Raw genomic sequence first — 17634 nt, forward strand, 5'->3', positions numbered from 1 at the left:
TTCTATTTTTCATTTGAAGGGGGAATCAGAAGGTCTTCATCGATGTCTTATGTTGACGGCGTCACAGGGACGTGGCCCAAAGAGAAGAGGTAAACAGTTCCTCAGGGTGTCCGCGTACGTGGCCAGGAGGTGCTGGCCCCTCTGTCTCTCTTGTTGTCAGTGAGGCTGCAGGAGACCTTCCCTTAGCACACAGACCAGCAAGGGCACCGCAGACAGGACAGAAGTCGAGGGCCACGTGTGGAAGGCCGCTCAGGCCCTAGCTCCCTCGAGGACCAGAGGATGGAGAGGTTGCCCTTCTCCACGGGCCCCACGTCCTTAGATTCCGCCGACCGCGCAGTGAAGGTCCCACCGACTCCGGGGAAGGAGAAGTCATACTGTCGCTGCTGATCCGTAGTCAGGCCTGTGACTGGATCTGTGCTGGACATTTATAGACTCCTTTTTGGTCATTATTTCTTACGTGATACCGTGTAACATTCACACAGCATTCACATTCCTCGGGGCCTCGATCTGTGCAGATGGCTTGAAGCCCACGGGGAGGGGCCGGGTTACTGCAAACGCTCTGCCTCCTGTAGTAGGGACTTGATCTTCCTCGGGTTTGGTGCCCACAGGGCCTCCTGGACCAATCCTCCAAAGATGCTGAGGGCCGACTGTGATTTCGTTTTATTTTTATTTATTTATTTTAAATCCTCACCTGAGGATATGTTTCTATTTATCTTAAGATAGAGTGGGAAGGAGGGAGGGGGGGGAGAAGGAAAAACATCCACGTGAGAGAGACACATCGACTGGCTGCCTCCTGCAGGACCCCGACCAGGCTGGGGACCAAACCACACTGAGCTGCGTGCCCTTGACTGGAATCAAACCCGCGACTCTTTGGCCCGTGGGCCAACATTCTAACCGCTGACCCAAACCAGCCAGGGCTTGACTGTAATTTTATTTTATTTTTTTTTATCCTCACCCGAGGACATTTTTCCATTTTTTGTACAGATAGAGTGGGAGGGAGAGAGAGAGAGAAACATCGACGTGAAAGGGACACATCGAGTGTCTGCCACCCGCACGACCGACCAGGGCCGGGGACAAACTGCAACCGAGGTACGTGCCCTTAGCGGGAACCGAACCCGGGTCTCTCCGGACCGCAGGCCGACGCTCTAACCGCTGAACCAAACCGGCCAGGGCTCACTGAACAATTATTTAAAATTACAGTCAAGCCCTGGCCGGTTTGGCTCAGCGGTTAGAGCGTCGGCCTGAGGTCCGAAGAGACCCGGGTTCGGTTCCCGCTAAGGGGACGTACCTCGGTTGCAGTTTGTCCCCGGCCCTGGTCGGTCGTGCGGGTGGCAGCCACTCGATGTGTCCCTTTCACGTCGATGTTTCTCTCTCTCTCTGTTCCTCTCTCTCCCTCCCACTCTACCTGAACAAAAAATGGAAAAAATGTCCTCGGGTGAGGATAAAAAAAAATAATAATTGTTCAGTGATATAAAATTGCTTCTTTGCTGGGATTTTAAGAATTTTTGTTTTTGAATTTTTTTAGATCATCAGTGCATGGAGTTTCATTTGATATTTCTTTTGATAAAGAAAACACTGTGCAGAGACCCACTCCCAGCCGAGGACTCCCTCGCTCTGTCAGTAATGAAGGCCTCTCTCTGAACAACAGTCGTGTGAATAGAAACATGAGAAAGCACCTGTCCTTCAAGCCCGTCAACGGGGAAGAGGACGTGGACGACATCGAGGAAGAGCTGGGCCTGCGCCCGCCCCTCGGCGCGGGCGCCAGTGAGAACGCGCGCTGCCGGCTCCCCGAGGGAGCTTCACAGAGCCGCGCCCTTCCGGACGAGCTGGGCAGCCAGGTGGAGGCGCCGAGCATCGAGGAGGCTCTGCAGATCATCCACGACACGGAGCAGGCCCCCCGCGCGCCCCCCCGGGGCCCCGCTGCCAACGGCTTCTTTCTCCACAGCCCGGACGTGGGTCCCCTCAGCGCCAACCTCCAGCTTCCTCCGTCTAGTCCTGACCCCATCACCGACACCAAAGGTGCCTTGAGCCCCGTCACCGACGACACCGAGGTGGACACTGGCATCCACGTTCCTTCCGAAGACATCCCGGGGACGGTGGACGAAGACTCTTCCCTGAGAGATTACACAGTCAGCCTGGACTCCGACATGGACGACGCGTCCAAGTTCCTTCAGGACTACGATGTGCGCGGCGGCCGCGAGGCCCTGAGCCCCTGCCCCAGCACCGTGAGCACCCGGTCTCAGCCGGGCAGCAGCGCGTCCTCCAGCTCCGGCGTGAAGATGACCAGCTTCGCCGAGCAGAAGTTCCGGAAGCTGAACCACACCGACGGGAGGAGCAGTGGGAGCAGCTCCCAGAAGACGACGCCGGAGGGCTCGGAGCTGAACATCCCGCACGTGGTGGCCTGGGCGCAGGCCCCGGAGGAGGCCGGCCTGGCGCAGGGCCGGGACAGCGCGCAGCTGCTGGCTTCCGAGGTGCTGCAGCTGCGGATGCGGCTGGAGGAGAAGAGACGCGCCATCGAGGCCCAGAAGCAGAGGGTGGAGGCCGCCTTCACCAGGCAGAGGCAGAAGATGGGCAGGACGGCCTTCCTCACGGTGGTGAAAAAGCGGGGAGACGGGGGTGCCCCGCTGCGTGAGGAAGCAGCCGGGGCGGAGGACGAGCAGGTGTTCAGCGACCGGGTGCAGGAGAGGGAGCCACAGAGAGCCGGCGGGCAGAGGAGCAAGTCCCTGGCGGACATCAAGGAGAGCACGGAGAGCGCCCCCAACAGGTGGCCCGAGTCGCCCACCACGCCTGTGGACCCGGAGAAGCCGTGGGGCCTGGGGAGCCCCTCGGAGGAGCCGGCGGCCGAGGGGGAGATGCTGGAGTACACGCGGTCCATCGAGAAGCTCAACTCCTCCCTGCTGCTCCTGAGGCAGGAGATGCAGCGGCTGTCGCTGCAGCAGGAGGTGCTGATGCAGCGGCGGGAGCGACCGTCCTGGGCCGGCTCCCCGCCCCAGCCCTCCCCGCACAAGCAGAGCCGGGAGCCCAGGCCCGCCCGGCCCGGCCCGTCCCCTGAGCCCCCGCGCCCCGCCCACCCGTCTCCACAGTCTTCCCACAGGAAAGGCACCTCCTTCTCGGTGAAGAACCCCAGGACTCCTCGGCCAAACGAGCTGAAGATTACCCCCCTGAGCCGCACGCTGACGCCCCCTCGGTCGGTGGACAGCCTCCCGCGGCTCAGGAGGTTCTCCCCTAGCCAGGCGCGCATCCAGACTCGCTCCTTCGTGTGTTTCGGGGATGACGGAGACGATGGGGAACCGCCGTCGGAGGAGCCCAAACCCAAGGAGGAAGGCCAGAAGGACGGCGCAGGCCCCAAGGAGGAGAGGAGGCCCCTGGAGGCCACCGTGTCTGAGGTGCTGTCTCAGCCCGTCACCGAGACGGTGCGCCTGACGCCCAGCAAGGACCCGCCCAGCCCACCCGCAGAGCCCCCGCCCCGGCCTACCTTCCCGCCCGCTGCTCCCAAGAACGTCAGTCTCATCGAAGTGTCCCTCTCGGACTTGAAACCCCCCGAGAAGGCGGATGTGTCTGTGGAAAGAGATGATGGAGAAAGTGACAGAGAGCAATTTGATGATGACCAGAAAGTGTGCTGCGGATTCTTTTTCAAGGTACGCCGTGCGCCCGTGTTGGAGTCCCGCGGGTGGGGTGGGTTTGGGGGGACATGCTTCTTCCAGTCGCAGCCCCTTGGCCCCAGCCTCCCATGAACCCCTGGGAGAGCCTGCCCCGCCCCGCGTGTTGGAAACGCCTGTGAGCGGCTCCCTGCTCATTTGTATTTCCCGACTGTCCACCCCGAGTCCCCCTCTCTGAGCTGCTGGTCTGCGCCCCTTATCCGTGTGCCCCTGAGCTCCCTGCCTGGGCACCGCAGGTCCCTCCTGCATTGATGTCTGTGCCTGGTGCTGTGGCCGGTCGCCCAGGCGGCCTGTGGCCCTGTCCCGTGAGTTGTCGGGACATTGCCCTTCTGCAGCTGTGACCTCCCGAGTGCGGAAGCATTTGGAAGCTGTCTGGACCTGGGACCGCTTCGGGTGGAAACCGAGGCAGGCCTGGGAGACCAGCAGACCACAGACCCGCTCTCAGGTCTGAGACTCGGAGGAGCGCAGGGGCCACCTTCTCTCCTGCAGGAAAGTCTCCGCGTGGCTCCGCTGGCAGGGACGTGGCCACGGCGTCACCCGTGGACTTTGGCGGCTGTCTTCTGGCTTTGACTTGGGGCTTCTCTGTCGAGCGTGTGTCTTAGAGACCCCGTGAATTCAGTTCTGAGAATGGGGGGAATTCCCCACTCGTTACTGATCGGGGAAACTCTGCCCTTCGTTCCTTTCTATGGATGGTGCTCCTTCGCCCCTTCCCGGGTGCAGCGCGCCCTGGGTGAGCGTGTGCCTTGGCCCCTTCCCGGGTGCAGCGCGCCCTGGGTGAGCGTGTGCCTTCGCCCCTTCCCGGGTGCAGCGCGCCCTGGGTGAGCGTGTGCCTTCGCCCCTTCCCGGGTGCAGCGCGCCCTGGGTGAGCGTGTGCCTTCGCCATGTGTTGGCAGGTGCCGCCGTGACCCCTTCCTTCCTGGTTTCCGGAACACGTGTGTACACGGGCAGGCTTGGCATGAGACCGCGTAGGTGTTTCCAATGTCCCGTTACAGGGACTGACAGAGAAGGTCAGTCCCTCAAGCATCTCACTTGCTCGATGCCCTGTTCCCAGGACGACCAGAAGGCAGAGGACGACATGGCGCTGAAGCGGGCAGCCCTGCTGGAGAAGCGGCTGCGGAGGGAGAAGGAGACGCAGCTGCGGAAGCAGCAGCTGGAAGCAGAGATGGAGAGCAGGAGGGAGGAGGCCAGGTGCCGGCGGGGGCGGGGTGGGGCGGGGCGGGGCGGGTGGGCCCGGCGGGGGAAGGGGGACGGGTGGCCCGGCCACAGGTGACTGTGAGGAGGGGACAGCTGCGGCTCGGTCACAGGTAAATGAGGAGGGGACAGGTTTTCACTACAGATTGTTAAGACGTTTGCCATGTACAGGCAACTGAGTTAATGCTGGTTTTTGGTGCTTTTTAAAAGTTGATTTGTTTTCCCAAAGTATTACTTGGTTGTATATTTTTACCTTAAGTTTGAGGCATTTCAAAGTAAAGTTCTCCAGAAACCACATTAACTTAAAAGAACTTCACTGGCCTGGCCGGGTGCTCAGTGGGTTAGAGCATCGTCCCAGTGACCAGGGCTGTGGGTTTGACCCCAGGCAGGGCACAGACAAGACTCAGCCAGAGGACGCACCCATCAGTGGAAGAGCCGATCGATGTTTCCCCCCCTCTCTCTCTCCCTCTCTCCCTTTTTTCTAAAAAAAAAATTAAAAAATAACTGGATCTCACACACACACACACACACACACACACACACACTTTTGTTAACGGTATATTCACAGAGACTTTAATGCCCTAAAGTATCTCGTCCACTCTGGACCCTTTCCCCGCGGTGCTGGAATCAGTACGCTCCCCCCCCCCCCCCCCCCCCCCCCCCCCCCCCCCGTGAGCAGCTCTGCCCGGGGCCTGCTCCCTGTGGTGCAGAGCAGAACGTGCCCTCTGGCCCCCCAGGCGGAAGACGGAGGAGGAGCGGCAGAGGAAGGAGGAGGAGCGGGCGCGCCGGGAGTTCATCCGGCAGGAGTACCTGCGGCGCAAGCAGCTGAAGCTCATGCAGGACATGGACACCGTGCTCAAGCCCCGCCCGCAGGCTGCGAAGCAGAAGAGGCGCCCCAAGTCCATCCACAGAGACCACGCCGACTCCCCCAAAACTCCCACCCAGGGTCCTCCAGGTAACCGCTGTGCGTGGAAAACACCGCCTGGCTGCCCTCCTGTGGGCTGTGCCCTGGCCGCTGGACTGGAGGCCGGCCGAGGCCGCGTGCTCCCCGCTGGGACCAGAGTGAGCGGTCAGCCCGGGCCGAGGGGTCTGTGTGCGTGAAAGGCCGTGGGGACGCTCAGGGTCCCCTACGGTGCTGACCTGTGCGGCGCCTGCCCGGGGTGACCGCCTGCACCGGCAGCCACTCCTCCAGGAGTCCCAGGGCCGGGCGGGATGTGGGGTGCGCCGGGACACCCGCGTGAGGGCGCCGCAGTTCGAGGTCCTTGACTAGACGTGGTCACACCCCAGTTTATAGTGTCTGGAGTTGAGAGGGCATACCTTTTGTTAACTCAACATGCATGCTCACGTTTAGAAACAGTATTTATCTGGTTGAAACTAAAACCCACTGAAAATTTTAAAGAATTCCTATCGTTATTCTAACACTGAGGAAAGAACATAACCCAGCCGTTTCTAGCCAATAAAACTTCTGATACTCAGTATTGGCTAAAAGCAAGAAATTATATTTTCACCTTAAATATACTTTATCCTTGTTGTTCACTGTTTACCTCACAAGCACCATATCGTGTCTCATTACACGTCCCTCTTGGAACCACTCCTACCAGCAGTCCGTCTGTCACCCTTCCTGAGGGCGTGGAGAACGGTGCGTGTGCCCCGTGTGCCCACGGGCGTGGCGGGCATGCGCCCCAGGCGAGGACACGCTGAGCCCTCCCCCCCCCTGCACAGGCCACGGGGAGCTGACGGCAGCTCCTCCCCAGGGTCCCGGCAGTTTTGTTTTCATCCAGGATCACGACTTTATCGTGTTTTTCAGTCTCCAGCCTGTCTCTGGCGTCACTGAACACGGGCGACAACGAGAGCGAGCACTCGGGCAAGCGGACACCCAGGTAACTGCCCCCCCCCCCCGCGGTCCTTCCAGCTTTCGGGAGGCGTCACGGGCACGACTAGGCCACATCTCGTGGACTCGAACGGCTACAAGAGAGTCGTGTGTGGAGCGTCTGCTCCTCTCACCGAGTACCTTCCGGGGTGTCACCGTGAGCGACACTGAGAGAGACTTTCTGTAAAGTGGACATTAGCAGTGGCCGTTGAGGCGCTCGGCAAGGGCGCCTGCAGGACAGGAAGGACGCCAGCTGTCCCCACCGGGAGAACCCCGGAGCCGAGCTGTCCCCACCGGGAGAACCCCGGAGCCGAGCTGTCCCCACTGGGAGAACCCCGGAGCCGAGCTGTCCCCACGGGAGAACCCGGAGCGGGTGCCTTGGCGCAGGAGGGGCCTCTCGTGCCCTCTCCCCATAGGATGCAGACAGGGGCTAAGAGCCATGTTCCTTTAGCTGTGAAAGCAGGGTGCTCTGGCGGTGTCATCGTGCCCGGTCACCATCGAGTTGCTTTGGTGGCCAGTGTCCAGGTGGACACCTCCTCAGTCAGCAGTGCCCGCGGGGTGACTGCTGCCCTCAGGCCCCGGAGGGCCGGCTGTGAGCGCACAGTGTCCCACGCGGGTCTCACCTCCGGGCTGGTTCGGTGGGCCCTCTCACAGACCTGGTCCCCGCGCCTTCTGCCTGGCTGAGACGCCCCAATGCTGTTTGCTGCTCAGGTCGGAGTCTGTGGAAGGGCTCCTGTCCCCGAGCCGCTGCGGCAGTCGGAACGGAGAGAAAGACTGGGAGAACGCCTCCACCACGTCGTCGGTGGCCTCGGGGACGGAGTACACAGGTGAGGCCTGCACACGTGCAGGAAAACGTCTTCGCGGGACCCGGGAAGGAGGACAGAGCTAGGTCCCCCTGCAGAGACCATGGCGAGGCGGGTCAGAACCGGTGTTCTGGTCGGGGTGTCGGCAGCCCAGGCTCCGGGCGCTCGCTCGCTTCCCGCCACGGCTCCCGTCGGTGTGGGGACGATGGGCACTCGGCCCGGCAGGGCCCTGACCCGGGACCGCGCCGCTCACTGCGTCTGCCTCCCCACAGGGCCGAAGCTGTACCGAGAGCCGAGCGCCAAGTCCAACAAGCACATAGTGCAGAACGCGCTGGCGCACTGCTGCCTGGCGGGGAAGGTGAACGAGGGGCAGAAGAAGAAGGTCCTGGAGGTGAGCGGGGCCTGGGAGCACGTCTGCCCCTTCGGAGCGGCAGGCGACGGGGAGCGGGCTGTCCCTGGGCGCTGCCGTGGGCGCGGAGGAGCCCGGGCGCTGCCATGGGGCGCGGGCTCTCCCTGGGCGCTGCCGTGGGCGCGGAGGAGCCCGGGCGCTGCCGTGGGGCGCGGGCTCTCCCTGGGCGCTGCCGTGGGCGCGGAGGAGCCCGCGCGCCACCTGTTAAGCCGAGCGCTCCATGCGGGCGCCGCCTGCCGGCCCAGGACGGCCGTGCGCCATTTCCTTGCCCAGGTTCGCTCGTTGGGGCGTCGTGATGCAGACAAGTAGTTTCCTGTTTGAAAATGAAGCCGTGGAACAAAGCAGACAGATCACTGCCGGCCGGTCACGGTCGACCCCGTCTCTAGAGGGGCCCCGGGTTCGGCAGGTCCTCTGTGCCCTGTTCCCTGCCAGGACCTCGGGGGAGGTGCCGCACATCTGTGGTCAAAGCTTTGCTTTGAGAACGTGTGTGTGATTTTGACTATTAATAAGTTATGTTTCAAATGTATGTCACCAGATTTGACCAAGAAATGCAGTAGTTATTCAGCAAAATACTGAAGGTTTTTTATTGTTTTGTTTCGTTTTTGTTTTTTATTCCGCAGGAAATGGAGAAGTCGGACGCCAATAACTTCCTGATCTTGTTCCGGGATTCCGGCTGCCAGTTCAGGTCCCTGTACACTTACTGCCCGGAAACGGAGGACATCAGCAAGCTGACTGGGATCGGCCCCAAGTCCATCACCAAGAAAATGATCGAGGGACTTTACAAGTACAATTCTGACAGGAAGCAGTTCAGCCACATCCCTGCGAAGACTTTGTCTGCGAGCGTGGACGCCATCACCATCCACAGCCACCTGTGGCAGACCAAGAGACCCGGGACGCCCAAGAAGCTGCTGCCCACGAGGGCGTAGGAGCCGGAGGGGCCGCAGGGCGTTCGCGCCGGCTCTGCCTCCTCTCCTGCCCGCCGCCGCCTTCCTGCCCGCCGCTGCCGCCTGGCCACGCCGGGCACAGCTCTGCGCCGGGCGACCGGAGGGAGGCCTCAGCGCGGGGGGCAGGCTCTCCCCGGTCAGTGCCCGTGGGGTGGACGCTCCGCGGGGGCGGTCCCTCCGGGCACCTGCGCGCTGCCAGGAGCGTTGGAGCCCGACTCTCACGCAAGCTGGACTTGGGGGACATGGCGATGCTACAAATGATGGGTTCACTCGTTGCTTTTTTAAAAAACTTTTCATGTATGTGCTTGTCTTCAGACGGTTTATTTTGTACCTCTCTCCTTGGGCTGTGCCAGGACACCTGTCATTCCACATGGGGTCACGTGCAGGGAGGCCTCTGCACGGGCCACGCCCCTTTCTTGTGGCGCTTGGAGGCGCCGGCTAGTCCCTGGTGTCGGAGCGTCGGGATGAGGGCTCTGCCGAGTATTTACAGCCTGTATTTATTATCCACTCAAGTATTAACGTTTCTTAATCAGCCAAGGGGAGGTGTCGTAAAGAGCTGCTAGTAGGTTCGCTTTAAACCACAAGCTTATAACGCGAGTAAGAAGCTGTAAGAAGTTGTGATTAGGTCGGTGTTGTCCGCACCGCTCTGGCCAACTCGGAGCCGTGCGGGTGTCCTTCTGACAGACGTCTGCCTGGGGTGAGGGCGTCAGAGCGGCCTCGTCCTGCACAGGGGCGAGGTCCTGCCGGGTCTCGTGTCTTCACCTTATTTTATTTATAACCAACATCAAAACTATATTTAGAGCTTTTAAACATGTACAAAGGGCTACATTTTAATTTTGAAATAGCTCCCCATGACTTTATGTAGATTTTTGCTTCCTTTTCACCCTGTCCGAGGCACAGCTCAGATCACGGCACCTGTGAGGTCCACACAGCCCTGCCCTTAGCCGTGCGTGGGGGCGAGTGGGCCTCCGTTCTCAGGAAGAGACTCGGACGGCCGTGGGACCTGCCACGTGAGTGTGTGGCGGCCGTGGGACCTGCCACGTGAGTGTGTGGCGGCCGTGGAGCCGTGGGTTGCACCGTGCACGGGAACAGACCAAAGTGCAGACGCTTCTCTGCCGGAGGCGCTTAGGGAACAGCCGACGCCCGCGGCGTGCTGACTGCTTCCCCGAGGAGAGCAGGGGCGGCCGTCCGGGCGCGTGCGTCTCCTCACGGGGCCTGTTGGCGTCACCCTTTGGGCTGTCGAGACTTCCTCAGACGCTGTCAATATCGTACTGTAATTTATGTTCCTATATTTATGTATATTTGTTAAAACTGTAAAAAATTTTACAGATTTTTTTTCCAATATCTGTGCAAATGCGTGTGTGTCAGGACTGTCTGTGACCTCGTCTGCATGTCAGGCCGCTCTGCAGCCCGTGCCCCGCCCTGCCTGTCGGGAGGGGTCCTTGTCAGATGATGTTTAGATTAAGACTGGTTCTAAAAAAAAGAGGAAATAAATCGAATTAAAACGTGGCAAATAGTAGTAGTCTGAAGAGAATTAGCGTTTTACTGAATCACTTCCCTGTCCAAGCGGTCTTCTCCGTGTTACTCGGACACTGAATTTTCAGAAATGGGAAACGTATTCACAGCTAAACAGGCCGGCCCTTCCTTCTCCGGTGCGCGTCCAGCAGTGACGTCCGACACGGAAGGTCGCCCGCGCTCAGCATAGCATCCGCTCGCTCCCGAGCAGGGGCGTGGATCGGTTTCCCTAGATCGGCAGAGTTTTTAAATACTGCGGTGCAGCTGTTTTTTTTTTATCCTCACTCGAGGATATTTTTCCATTTTTTGTTCAGGTAGAGTGGGAGGGAGAGAGAGGAAGAGAGAGAGAGGGAAACATCGACGTGAAGGGACACATCGAGTGGCTGCCACCCGCACGACCAACTAGGGCCGGGGACAAACTGCAACCGAAGTACGTGCCCTTAGCGGGAACCGAACCCGGGTCTCTCCGGACCGCAGGCCGACACTCTAACCGCTGAGCCAAACCGGCCAGGGCGGTGCAGCTGTTTTTAAAAATCATGTTTTAACAATTACACAAATGCAAGTTACGCCATTTCATCGAGCCTGGGGGTTTTCGGCAGCCTGGGGAACACCCCGGTGCTTCCGTCATCGGGGGCCGGATCACCCCGAGAATTACTCAGTCACGTTTGCCAAATACTCGTCAAGGCGCCAGTGCGCCGTCGGCTTCCGTTTGCCGAGGCTCCGGGAAGCTTCTCGCTCCTCTTCACAGGGCCTCTGGCTGTGCACGGCCAGGGCCAGCCTCTTCCTGGTGGTCCCCGGGCGCTGTCGGGCAGCATCGGTGTGTGCCCCCTGTGCCCGCAGAGCCCTCCGACACGCCCGCTGTGCCGTCCCCGGTCCGGTGGTTCTCCCTCACCTGAATAAAGCATGGCACCAAACGACCTGTCTGGAGTACGATGTGGCTTTTTTGTAGCACTGTGTGAATTTAGGTGAACTCATCATATCGTGTTCCGGTGTCTTAACCTCTGTTTGAATGTAACAATCTGAATGTTCCCAAGTGGTACGTTTTGATGACACTGACATTGTTCGAATATGACCGGAGACAGTTAAGAAGCCTGTAACTTTCTGCGTTTCGCTGTGAGTGTTCGTGCCCGTGTTGTATCGACCTTGTCCGTGCGCCTTCGCTCTGGGGGAATCCGTGATCACACTGTGCACCTTTATTTGTTTGTTTTTTATCCTCACCCGAGGATATTTTTCCATTTTTTGTACAGATAGAGTGGGAGGGAGAGAGAGGAAGGGAGAGAGAGAGAGAAACATCGACGTGAAGGGACACATCGAGTGGCTGCCACCCGCACGACCAACCAGGGCCGGGGACAAACTGCAACCGAAGTACGTGCCCTTAGCGGGAACCGAACCCTGGTCTCTCCGGACCGCAGGCCGACGCTTTAACCGCTGAGCCAAACCGGCCAGGGCACACTGTGCACCTTTAAAGCGAGCGGCTAACGGGCTCACAGGTGCGTGTTCCATGTGTGCCCCCCCCCCCCCCCCGCACTGGGTGCTCTAAGTTTTGCTTGGATTTTGCCAATTCTACTCCTTGAGACCAGAGCAATTTATTTATTTACTTATTTTAACTCTTTTTCTCCTTTGTTGATTTTTAAAAAGAGGAAGGAAGAGGGAGAGAGAGACAAACATCGATGAGGGAGAACATGGATGGGCCGCCTCCTGCACGCCCCCCACCGGGGATCAGACCCACAACCTGGGCACGTGCCCTGACCGGGAATTGAACCGGTGACCTCTTGGTGCAGGGTCAATGCTCAACCACTGAAGCCACACCAGCCGGGTGAGACCAGAGCAATTTTTAAAAAGATCTTAATAACAAAACAACCACACAAAAAATAATCTTCGCCTACCATCACACCTACAGCCCCCCCACACACACTCACAGTGAACCGGTGACCCACCGGGAGTGTGGGGGGCCCGCCCACGGCCAGGCTCCCTCTCATCGCCACTTCGATGAGTGAACTCGAAACGTCAGATTTCTGGGTCCCAGCGTCTCCCTCTCCCTCTCAGATGCCTGATGTGGTTGAAAAGCCGCGTGGGGCCAGCCTGAGGCTCCAGTGCGACCTCTGGCGCTGGTGTTTCACACTGGCCGGAAGGCGCCCCGGAGAACGGGCACAGTGACTGAGCCCCTGACCTTCACGAGGGCATTTGTACCATGAGAAGGGCGCCAGAGGAGAAAAACAACGGCCGTGAGCACAGTTATTTACTACGAGTTTCCATGACAGCAAACAGTGGCGCCACCCGCAAGTCCAACACTCGGGAACCAGAAAAGGAAGCAGCCCAGAGAACTGCGTGCGCACCCAGCGTCCGCCTCCAGCCACCAGCGGCCGGCCGCGCTGAGAAAGGAGCCGGACACCTGGCGAGTATCTGAAACAAGGTGAAACCGGAGAAGCCAAGAGCACAGGCTACGAACGGCCCTCACCTGGGACAGCCTTGTCCGCCCGTATTCCACAGGGCGCTCGTGCCGGGAAAGGCGATACAATGTCTGCACTTCTGAAAGGTCAGGTGAGAAATTACAGGGGGAGGGACGGAGCGTCCACGAGAGGCCGGAGTGAGGGACGCTCCCCCTGAAAGCGGCCTCGGGCGTGTGCCCCTCACCCTGACGGACAGAGAAGCCCCAAGAATGGGGGAAAACCCTTTGTGCTTTGCTTTGTTGACACCTGGCAGCAGGTGGCCACGCTCCACCTCCTGTGGGGAGAAGAGGGAGCCGTGAGCCAGGTCCCTAAAACCCGCTGGGTACCTGGGAGGCCTCTGTCCCCAGCTCCCGCCTCTGCCGCTTCTTCCCGTCCAGACAAGCTCAGGAAGGCCCACGGGGCCCAAGCCCAGTGGAGAGGATCCGCCATGTGCCCTGGGCCACTGACTTCCCTTGTGTGCGAGACCACAGCCCAGGAAATAAGTCTGTTTTTGAAAAAAACAACCTATTTGCACTTCCCCACCCCCGCCCATGGCCCTCTTGGCGGCTCACCCCATCTTCTCGTTCACCTGGTGGCTCCCTGCTGTTCACCTCTCGATTTCAGAATCGCCGGTGCTCCGGGTGTGCCCGATGGAGCTGCCCAAGGGGAGCGGTGCCCAGGAGCCCTCAGCCAGGCGAGTGGGCACTGCCCGCAGGTCTAGGGAAGGAGTCTCAGACGCCGGCCACCAGGATGTGGGTGCCACTCCCCAGCACCCGTGCTCAGACGCCAGGCCTGGCCCTTCTACCCTCGGGGACATGGGGGTCGACGGGAAGCCTGAGGCTGGGGGCTGGAGCGCCCACGAGGGAGGGACAGAAACCTGGTTCCCCGACCACCTCTCCCGCCTGCCTTTCGCCATCTGTCACAGGCCTGGGAGAGGACCAGGCTGGACACAGCAGGCCCCTCTCTCCTCACGCGTGTCCAGCTCCCTGGGGGTCGCATGGACCAGGGGGACCTCAGGCAGTCCTGGTGTGGGGCCCCTGCTGACGAGGACAGTGTTTCTGAGACTCTCGGGAGTGGCCTGGTTTGACTCACAAATGATTTCATCACCTTCCGTAACATCAGAGCCAAATACACATACAGGCCTCTCTGTGGTCCCGACCTCAGGGGACAGGGTGGCATCCCCGTGGTCCCCTCCAGGGCCCCCGGCCCGTCCTGAACTCCTCTCGACAGAGACCCCTACAGTGTTGCACTTGTCTCTTGAGTAGACCCTCTCCCTTCTGTCCCCCGCCGCCAGACCTTCCTACCCCCAACACAAATGACGGTGGGGTCGCCAGGCCTGAGCCCGTCCGGTCCGGCCCACAGTTCTAACCAAACATGGGTGTCGCATCCTACTCAGAAATGGCGGGGGGCTCCTCAGCACCTACAGAAGGAAACCCAAGCCCCTGTCATCCGCTTCCTCTCCTGCCACGCCCTCCCCGCCAGGCTGCGGTCACCCTGGGCCCAGGAACTGCCGCTAACAGTTCAGCTCCCCTCCCCATCGGACGGAACTGCCCTCTCCAAGGCCCAGAGGACTTGGTTTCTGGCGTTTCCAGGGTGGCTTGGTGGCCGCGGTGCTGCAGGACATCTGTGCTCCCCGAACCTGAACTGTGAACATCGAAGGCCAAGGGTGGGTCCCTTCAGTGCGGGGATCGGTGCCTGGCACTGTCAGTGACTCAGAGGACACTGGCGATGCTCCTCCGAACCCCCTGGTCATCACTCATTCCTGGTAACAGTGGGTGGGCCCAGGAGCGTGAGTCCCTGTGCACATCTCATGGGGGATGGCGGGCCTCGCTGGCATTGCCCACTGTCCCTGTTGCACCCACCTTCTGCAGAAAGGGCCCAGCTTCCCTCGCCCATCCTTGCCTCCTTGGACCCACCACCCCTCCGGGGCAGGCTTCACTCCCACCCTCCCCTGTGACCTGTCCCCGACTCTCCCTGCTGTGGGCTCGTAGGACAACTGACCTACGCTAGCCTGATCCACTGTCAGTGCACGGAGCTTCCATCTCTGTTCGAGTAACAGGCGGGCTCTGCCAGATGGGGGGAGACGGGGGAGAGCTGGGCTAGGACCCCAGGCTCTGCCCCTTCCATCTGGGCAAAGTTCCCACACCCCTCACTCCTCAGCCTAGACGTTCTCGTCGGTGCCACAAGGGCCCAATTGGGTCAGAAAAGCCACTTTTTGCGTTCAAACATTTAACCCAGCATTTTTTTTTAAACTGTTTTTCTTTATTGATTTTGAGAGAGAGAGGGAGAGAGAGAGAGAAACATCGATGGGCCGCCTCCTGCATGCCCCCCACTGGGGATGGGCCCACAACCCGGGCATGTGCCCTGAATGGGAATTGAATAGGTGACCTCGGGGTGCAGGGTCGACGCTCAACCACTGAGCCACACCGGCCGGGCCAGCCCCAGCATTTTAAGACACTGAGAACCACTTGAGAAGTCGGGGGCCAGTTCCTGACTAGGAGGCTGGTCCCCACGGGCAGGCTCCACCACTCGCCGGGGGCTGTGCGGCAGAGAGCCCAGGACAGGTGGACGGGCACAGGCTGAGGCCCCACCCCACCCTGTGAAAACCTCTTCGGTCTGTCTTCTCACCTTGGAAACTAGAGAAAACAGCAGCAAGGGGCCTGGGGCGGGGGTGAGAACAGACCAGGCACAGGGCACCATCCCTCATGCACCCCGACCTCAGGCTGCTCCGGTGGGAGCCAGGAGGGTCTCCTGGCACCGAGGACTTTTCCTCCCAGGGCCCAGCGGTGACGCTCCTCTGCCCAGTCCGTGGCCCTTCCTCACCTCGGTGCCACCCTACTTTGTGGGCCACCATCTGCGCCATAGGAGCTGCCCCTCCCCCACAGCCGCCTCCCTCCTCCACCACCTTCCTGCCCACCCATCCCCTGGGGTGGCAGGAAGGGAGGTGCTGGGCACCCGCCTGCAGAGCTCCCGCCTGTGTCGTGGGTGCGCGCAGACTCTGGCCCAGCCATGCCCATCACCGAGCCCTGGAGCCCCAGCCCCGAGTCCGTGTCCTGGGACTACTCGGGGTCTGGCGCCCTGGAGGAGGAGCTGGAGCTGTGCGCGTCCTGGGAGCTGCCCCACGCCCACGCCTTCGTCCCGGCGCTCTACCTGGCGGCCTTCTGCGTGGGCCTGCTTGGCAACTGCCTGGTGCTGAGGCTGCTGGCCCCGCGGCGCGGTCCGCGGCGTCTGGCGGACACCTTCGTGCTGCACCTGGCGGCCGCCGACCTGGGCCTGGTGCTGACGCTGCCCCTGTGGGCCGCGGCGGCGGCGAGGGGCGGCCGCTGGCCCTTCGGCCTCGCGCTGTGCAAGCTGAGCGGCTTCGCGCTGGCCGCCTCGCGCTGCGCCGGCGCCTTGCTGCTGGTGGGCATGGCCGCCGACCGCTACCTGGCGGTGGCCCTGCCGCTCCGGGCGCGGCCGCTGCGCTCCCCGCGGTGCGCGCGCGCCCTGTGCCGGGGCGCCTGGGCCGTGGCGCTGCTGGTCGGCCTGCCCGCCCTGGTCTCCCGCGACCTGCAGCCGCTGCCCGACGGCCCGGGCAGCCAGTGCGGGGAGCGGCCCTCCGACGCCCTCCAGGCGCTCGGGCTGCTGCTGCTGCTGCTCACCTGCGCGCTGCCCCTGGGCGCCACCCTGTTCTGCTACTGCCGCCTCGCACGCCGTCTGCGCCGGCCGCTGCGCCTGGGCCGCGTCCCCGCCGCCCCGCTGCACATCATCTGCGCCGTGGAGGGCGCCTTCGTGGGCGCCTGGCTGCCCTTCGGCGCCCTGCGCGCTGTCCTCCACCTGGCGCGCCTCGGGGCGCTGCCGCTGCCCTGCCGCCTGCTGCAGGCGCTCCGCTGGGGACTCACCGTCGCCACTTGCCTGGCCTTCAGCCACAGCTGCGCCAATCCTCTCATCTACCTTCTGCTGGACCGCTCGTTCCGCGTCCGGGCCTGGCGCCTGGCGCACGGGCTCAGCTCGGTGTCCTCGCGCTCCGGGGACCTCAGTGCGGAGCCCCGGAGCCCGGCCGACAGCGGGGGAGGAGCGTGGACCGGCCCCAGCCGGCCCGTAAGGGCCCCAGGCCGGCGGAGGTCCAGGGAGGCGGCTGGATCCCCAGACGCGTCTCCTCTGCGGGCCGCAGGACGCTCCGCTGGCACCCCGGGGATCGCCTCTCCGTCGTCGGCTTCCCCAAACCTCAGCGCTTCCTAAACTCCCCCAGCCAGGCTACCGGGCCGCTGTCTCTCAGTCCAGAGGGCGCCGGGGCTCACTTCCTCTAGTCCAGGGGGGTCCTGCGAAAAGAGCAGCCCGGATGCGCCAGGCTCTCGGGGTACAGGAGGGGTGATCCTTCCCTGCCCCGTCAGGAGCCGCACTGGCCAGAATATCAAACTCAGACCCCCAGAGCCACTCCAGCGCCGTTGCTACGGCCTCCACAACAGCCAGGCTCCTGAGAAATACCTTCTCCGAGTCAGACCTCAGGCCTCTCGCTCTCCAAAAAACCCCGACTGTGGGAAGCAGCTGCCCTTTTGTCTGCCACCATCGTAGATTCGGCCTTGTCAGTTGTCACCATCCACCAGATTTTCATTTTCAACGTTCACCAAAGCCCTGGGAACCAGCCCCAGCCATTTCCCAGAAGGGCTGCCCCGGGGTTGATACTCCTCCGACCCCTGGAGCTGCAGGACTCACCTGGAAGTTATCCTGGCCTGTCCCTGGGACAGAGGAGCTGGGATCTCTCACCAGGCCTGTCATTCGGCCGGGGACACCAGAACCTTCCGTGGGGGGTCACCTTCCTCAGTAAGCACCGC

General features: G+C 61.6%; 2 protein-coding genes across 2 annotated transcripts in view; both read left to right on the top strand.

Moving 5' to 3' along the window:
* The window catches only part of CAMSAP2 (calmodulin regulated spectrin associated protein family member 2), a 44839-nt gene extending 35981 nt beyond the window's left edge, over positions 1-8858 (top strand). Inside the window, exons 11-18 of the mRNA XM_036277701.1 lie at positions 20-89; positions 1526-3638; positions 4711-4847; positions 5588-5805; positions 6658-6730; positions 7432-7547; positions 7796-7914; positions 8553-8858. Coding sequence (XP_036133594.1) covers positions 20-89; positions 1526-3638; positions 4711-4847; positions 5588-5805; positions 6658-6730; positions 7432-7547; positions 7796-7914; positions 8553-8858 — 3152 coding nt within the window. The remainder of the gene's footprint in view (positions 1-19; positions 90-1525; positions 3639-4710; positions 4848-5587; positions 5806-6657; positions 6731-7431; positions 7548-7795; positions 7915-8552) is intronic.
* Positions 8859-15829: 6971 nt separating this feature from the next.
* On the top strand, positions 15830-17041 carry GPR25 (G protein-coupled receptor 25). The gene has a single exon (XM_036277778.1). It carries the CDS (start codon positions 15830-15832, stop codon positions 17039-17041), a length of 1212 nt encoding a protein of 403 aa, XP_036133671.1.
* The last annotated feature ends 593 nt before the right edge of the window (positions 17042-17634 follow it).

This window comes from Molossus molossus, unplaced genomic scaffold (genome assembly GCF_014108415.1).
Source record: "Molossus molossus isolate mMolMol1 unplaced genomic scaffold, mMolMol1.p scaffold_m16_p_23, whole genome shotgun sequence".
In the NCBI taxonomy this organism is placed as follows: domain Eukaryota; kingdom Metazoa; phylum Chordata; class Mammalia; order Chiroptera; family Molossidae; genus Molossus; species Molossus molossus.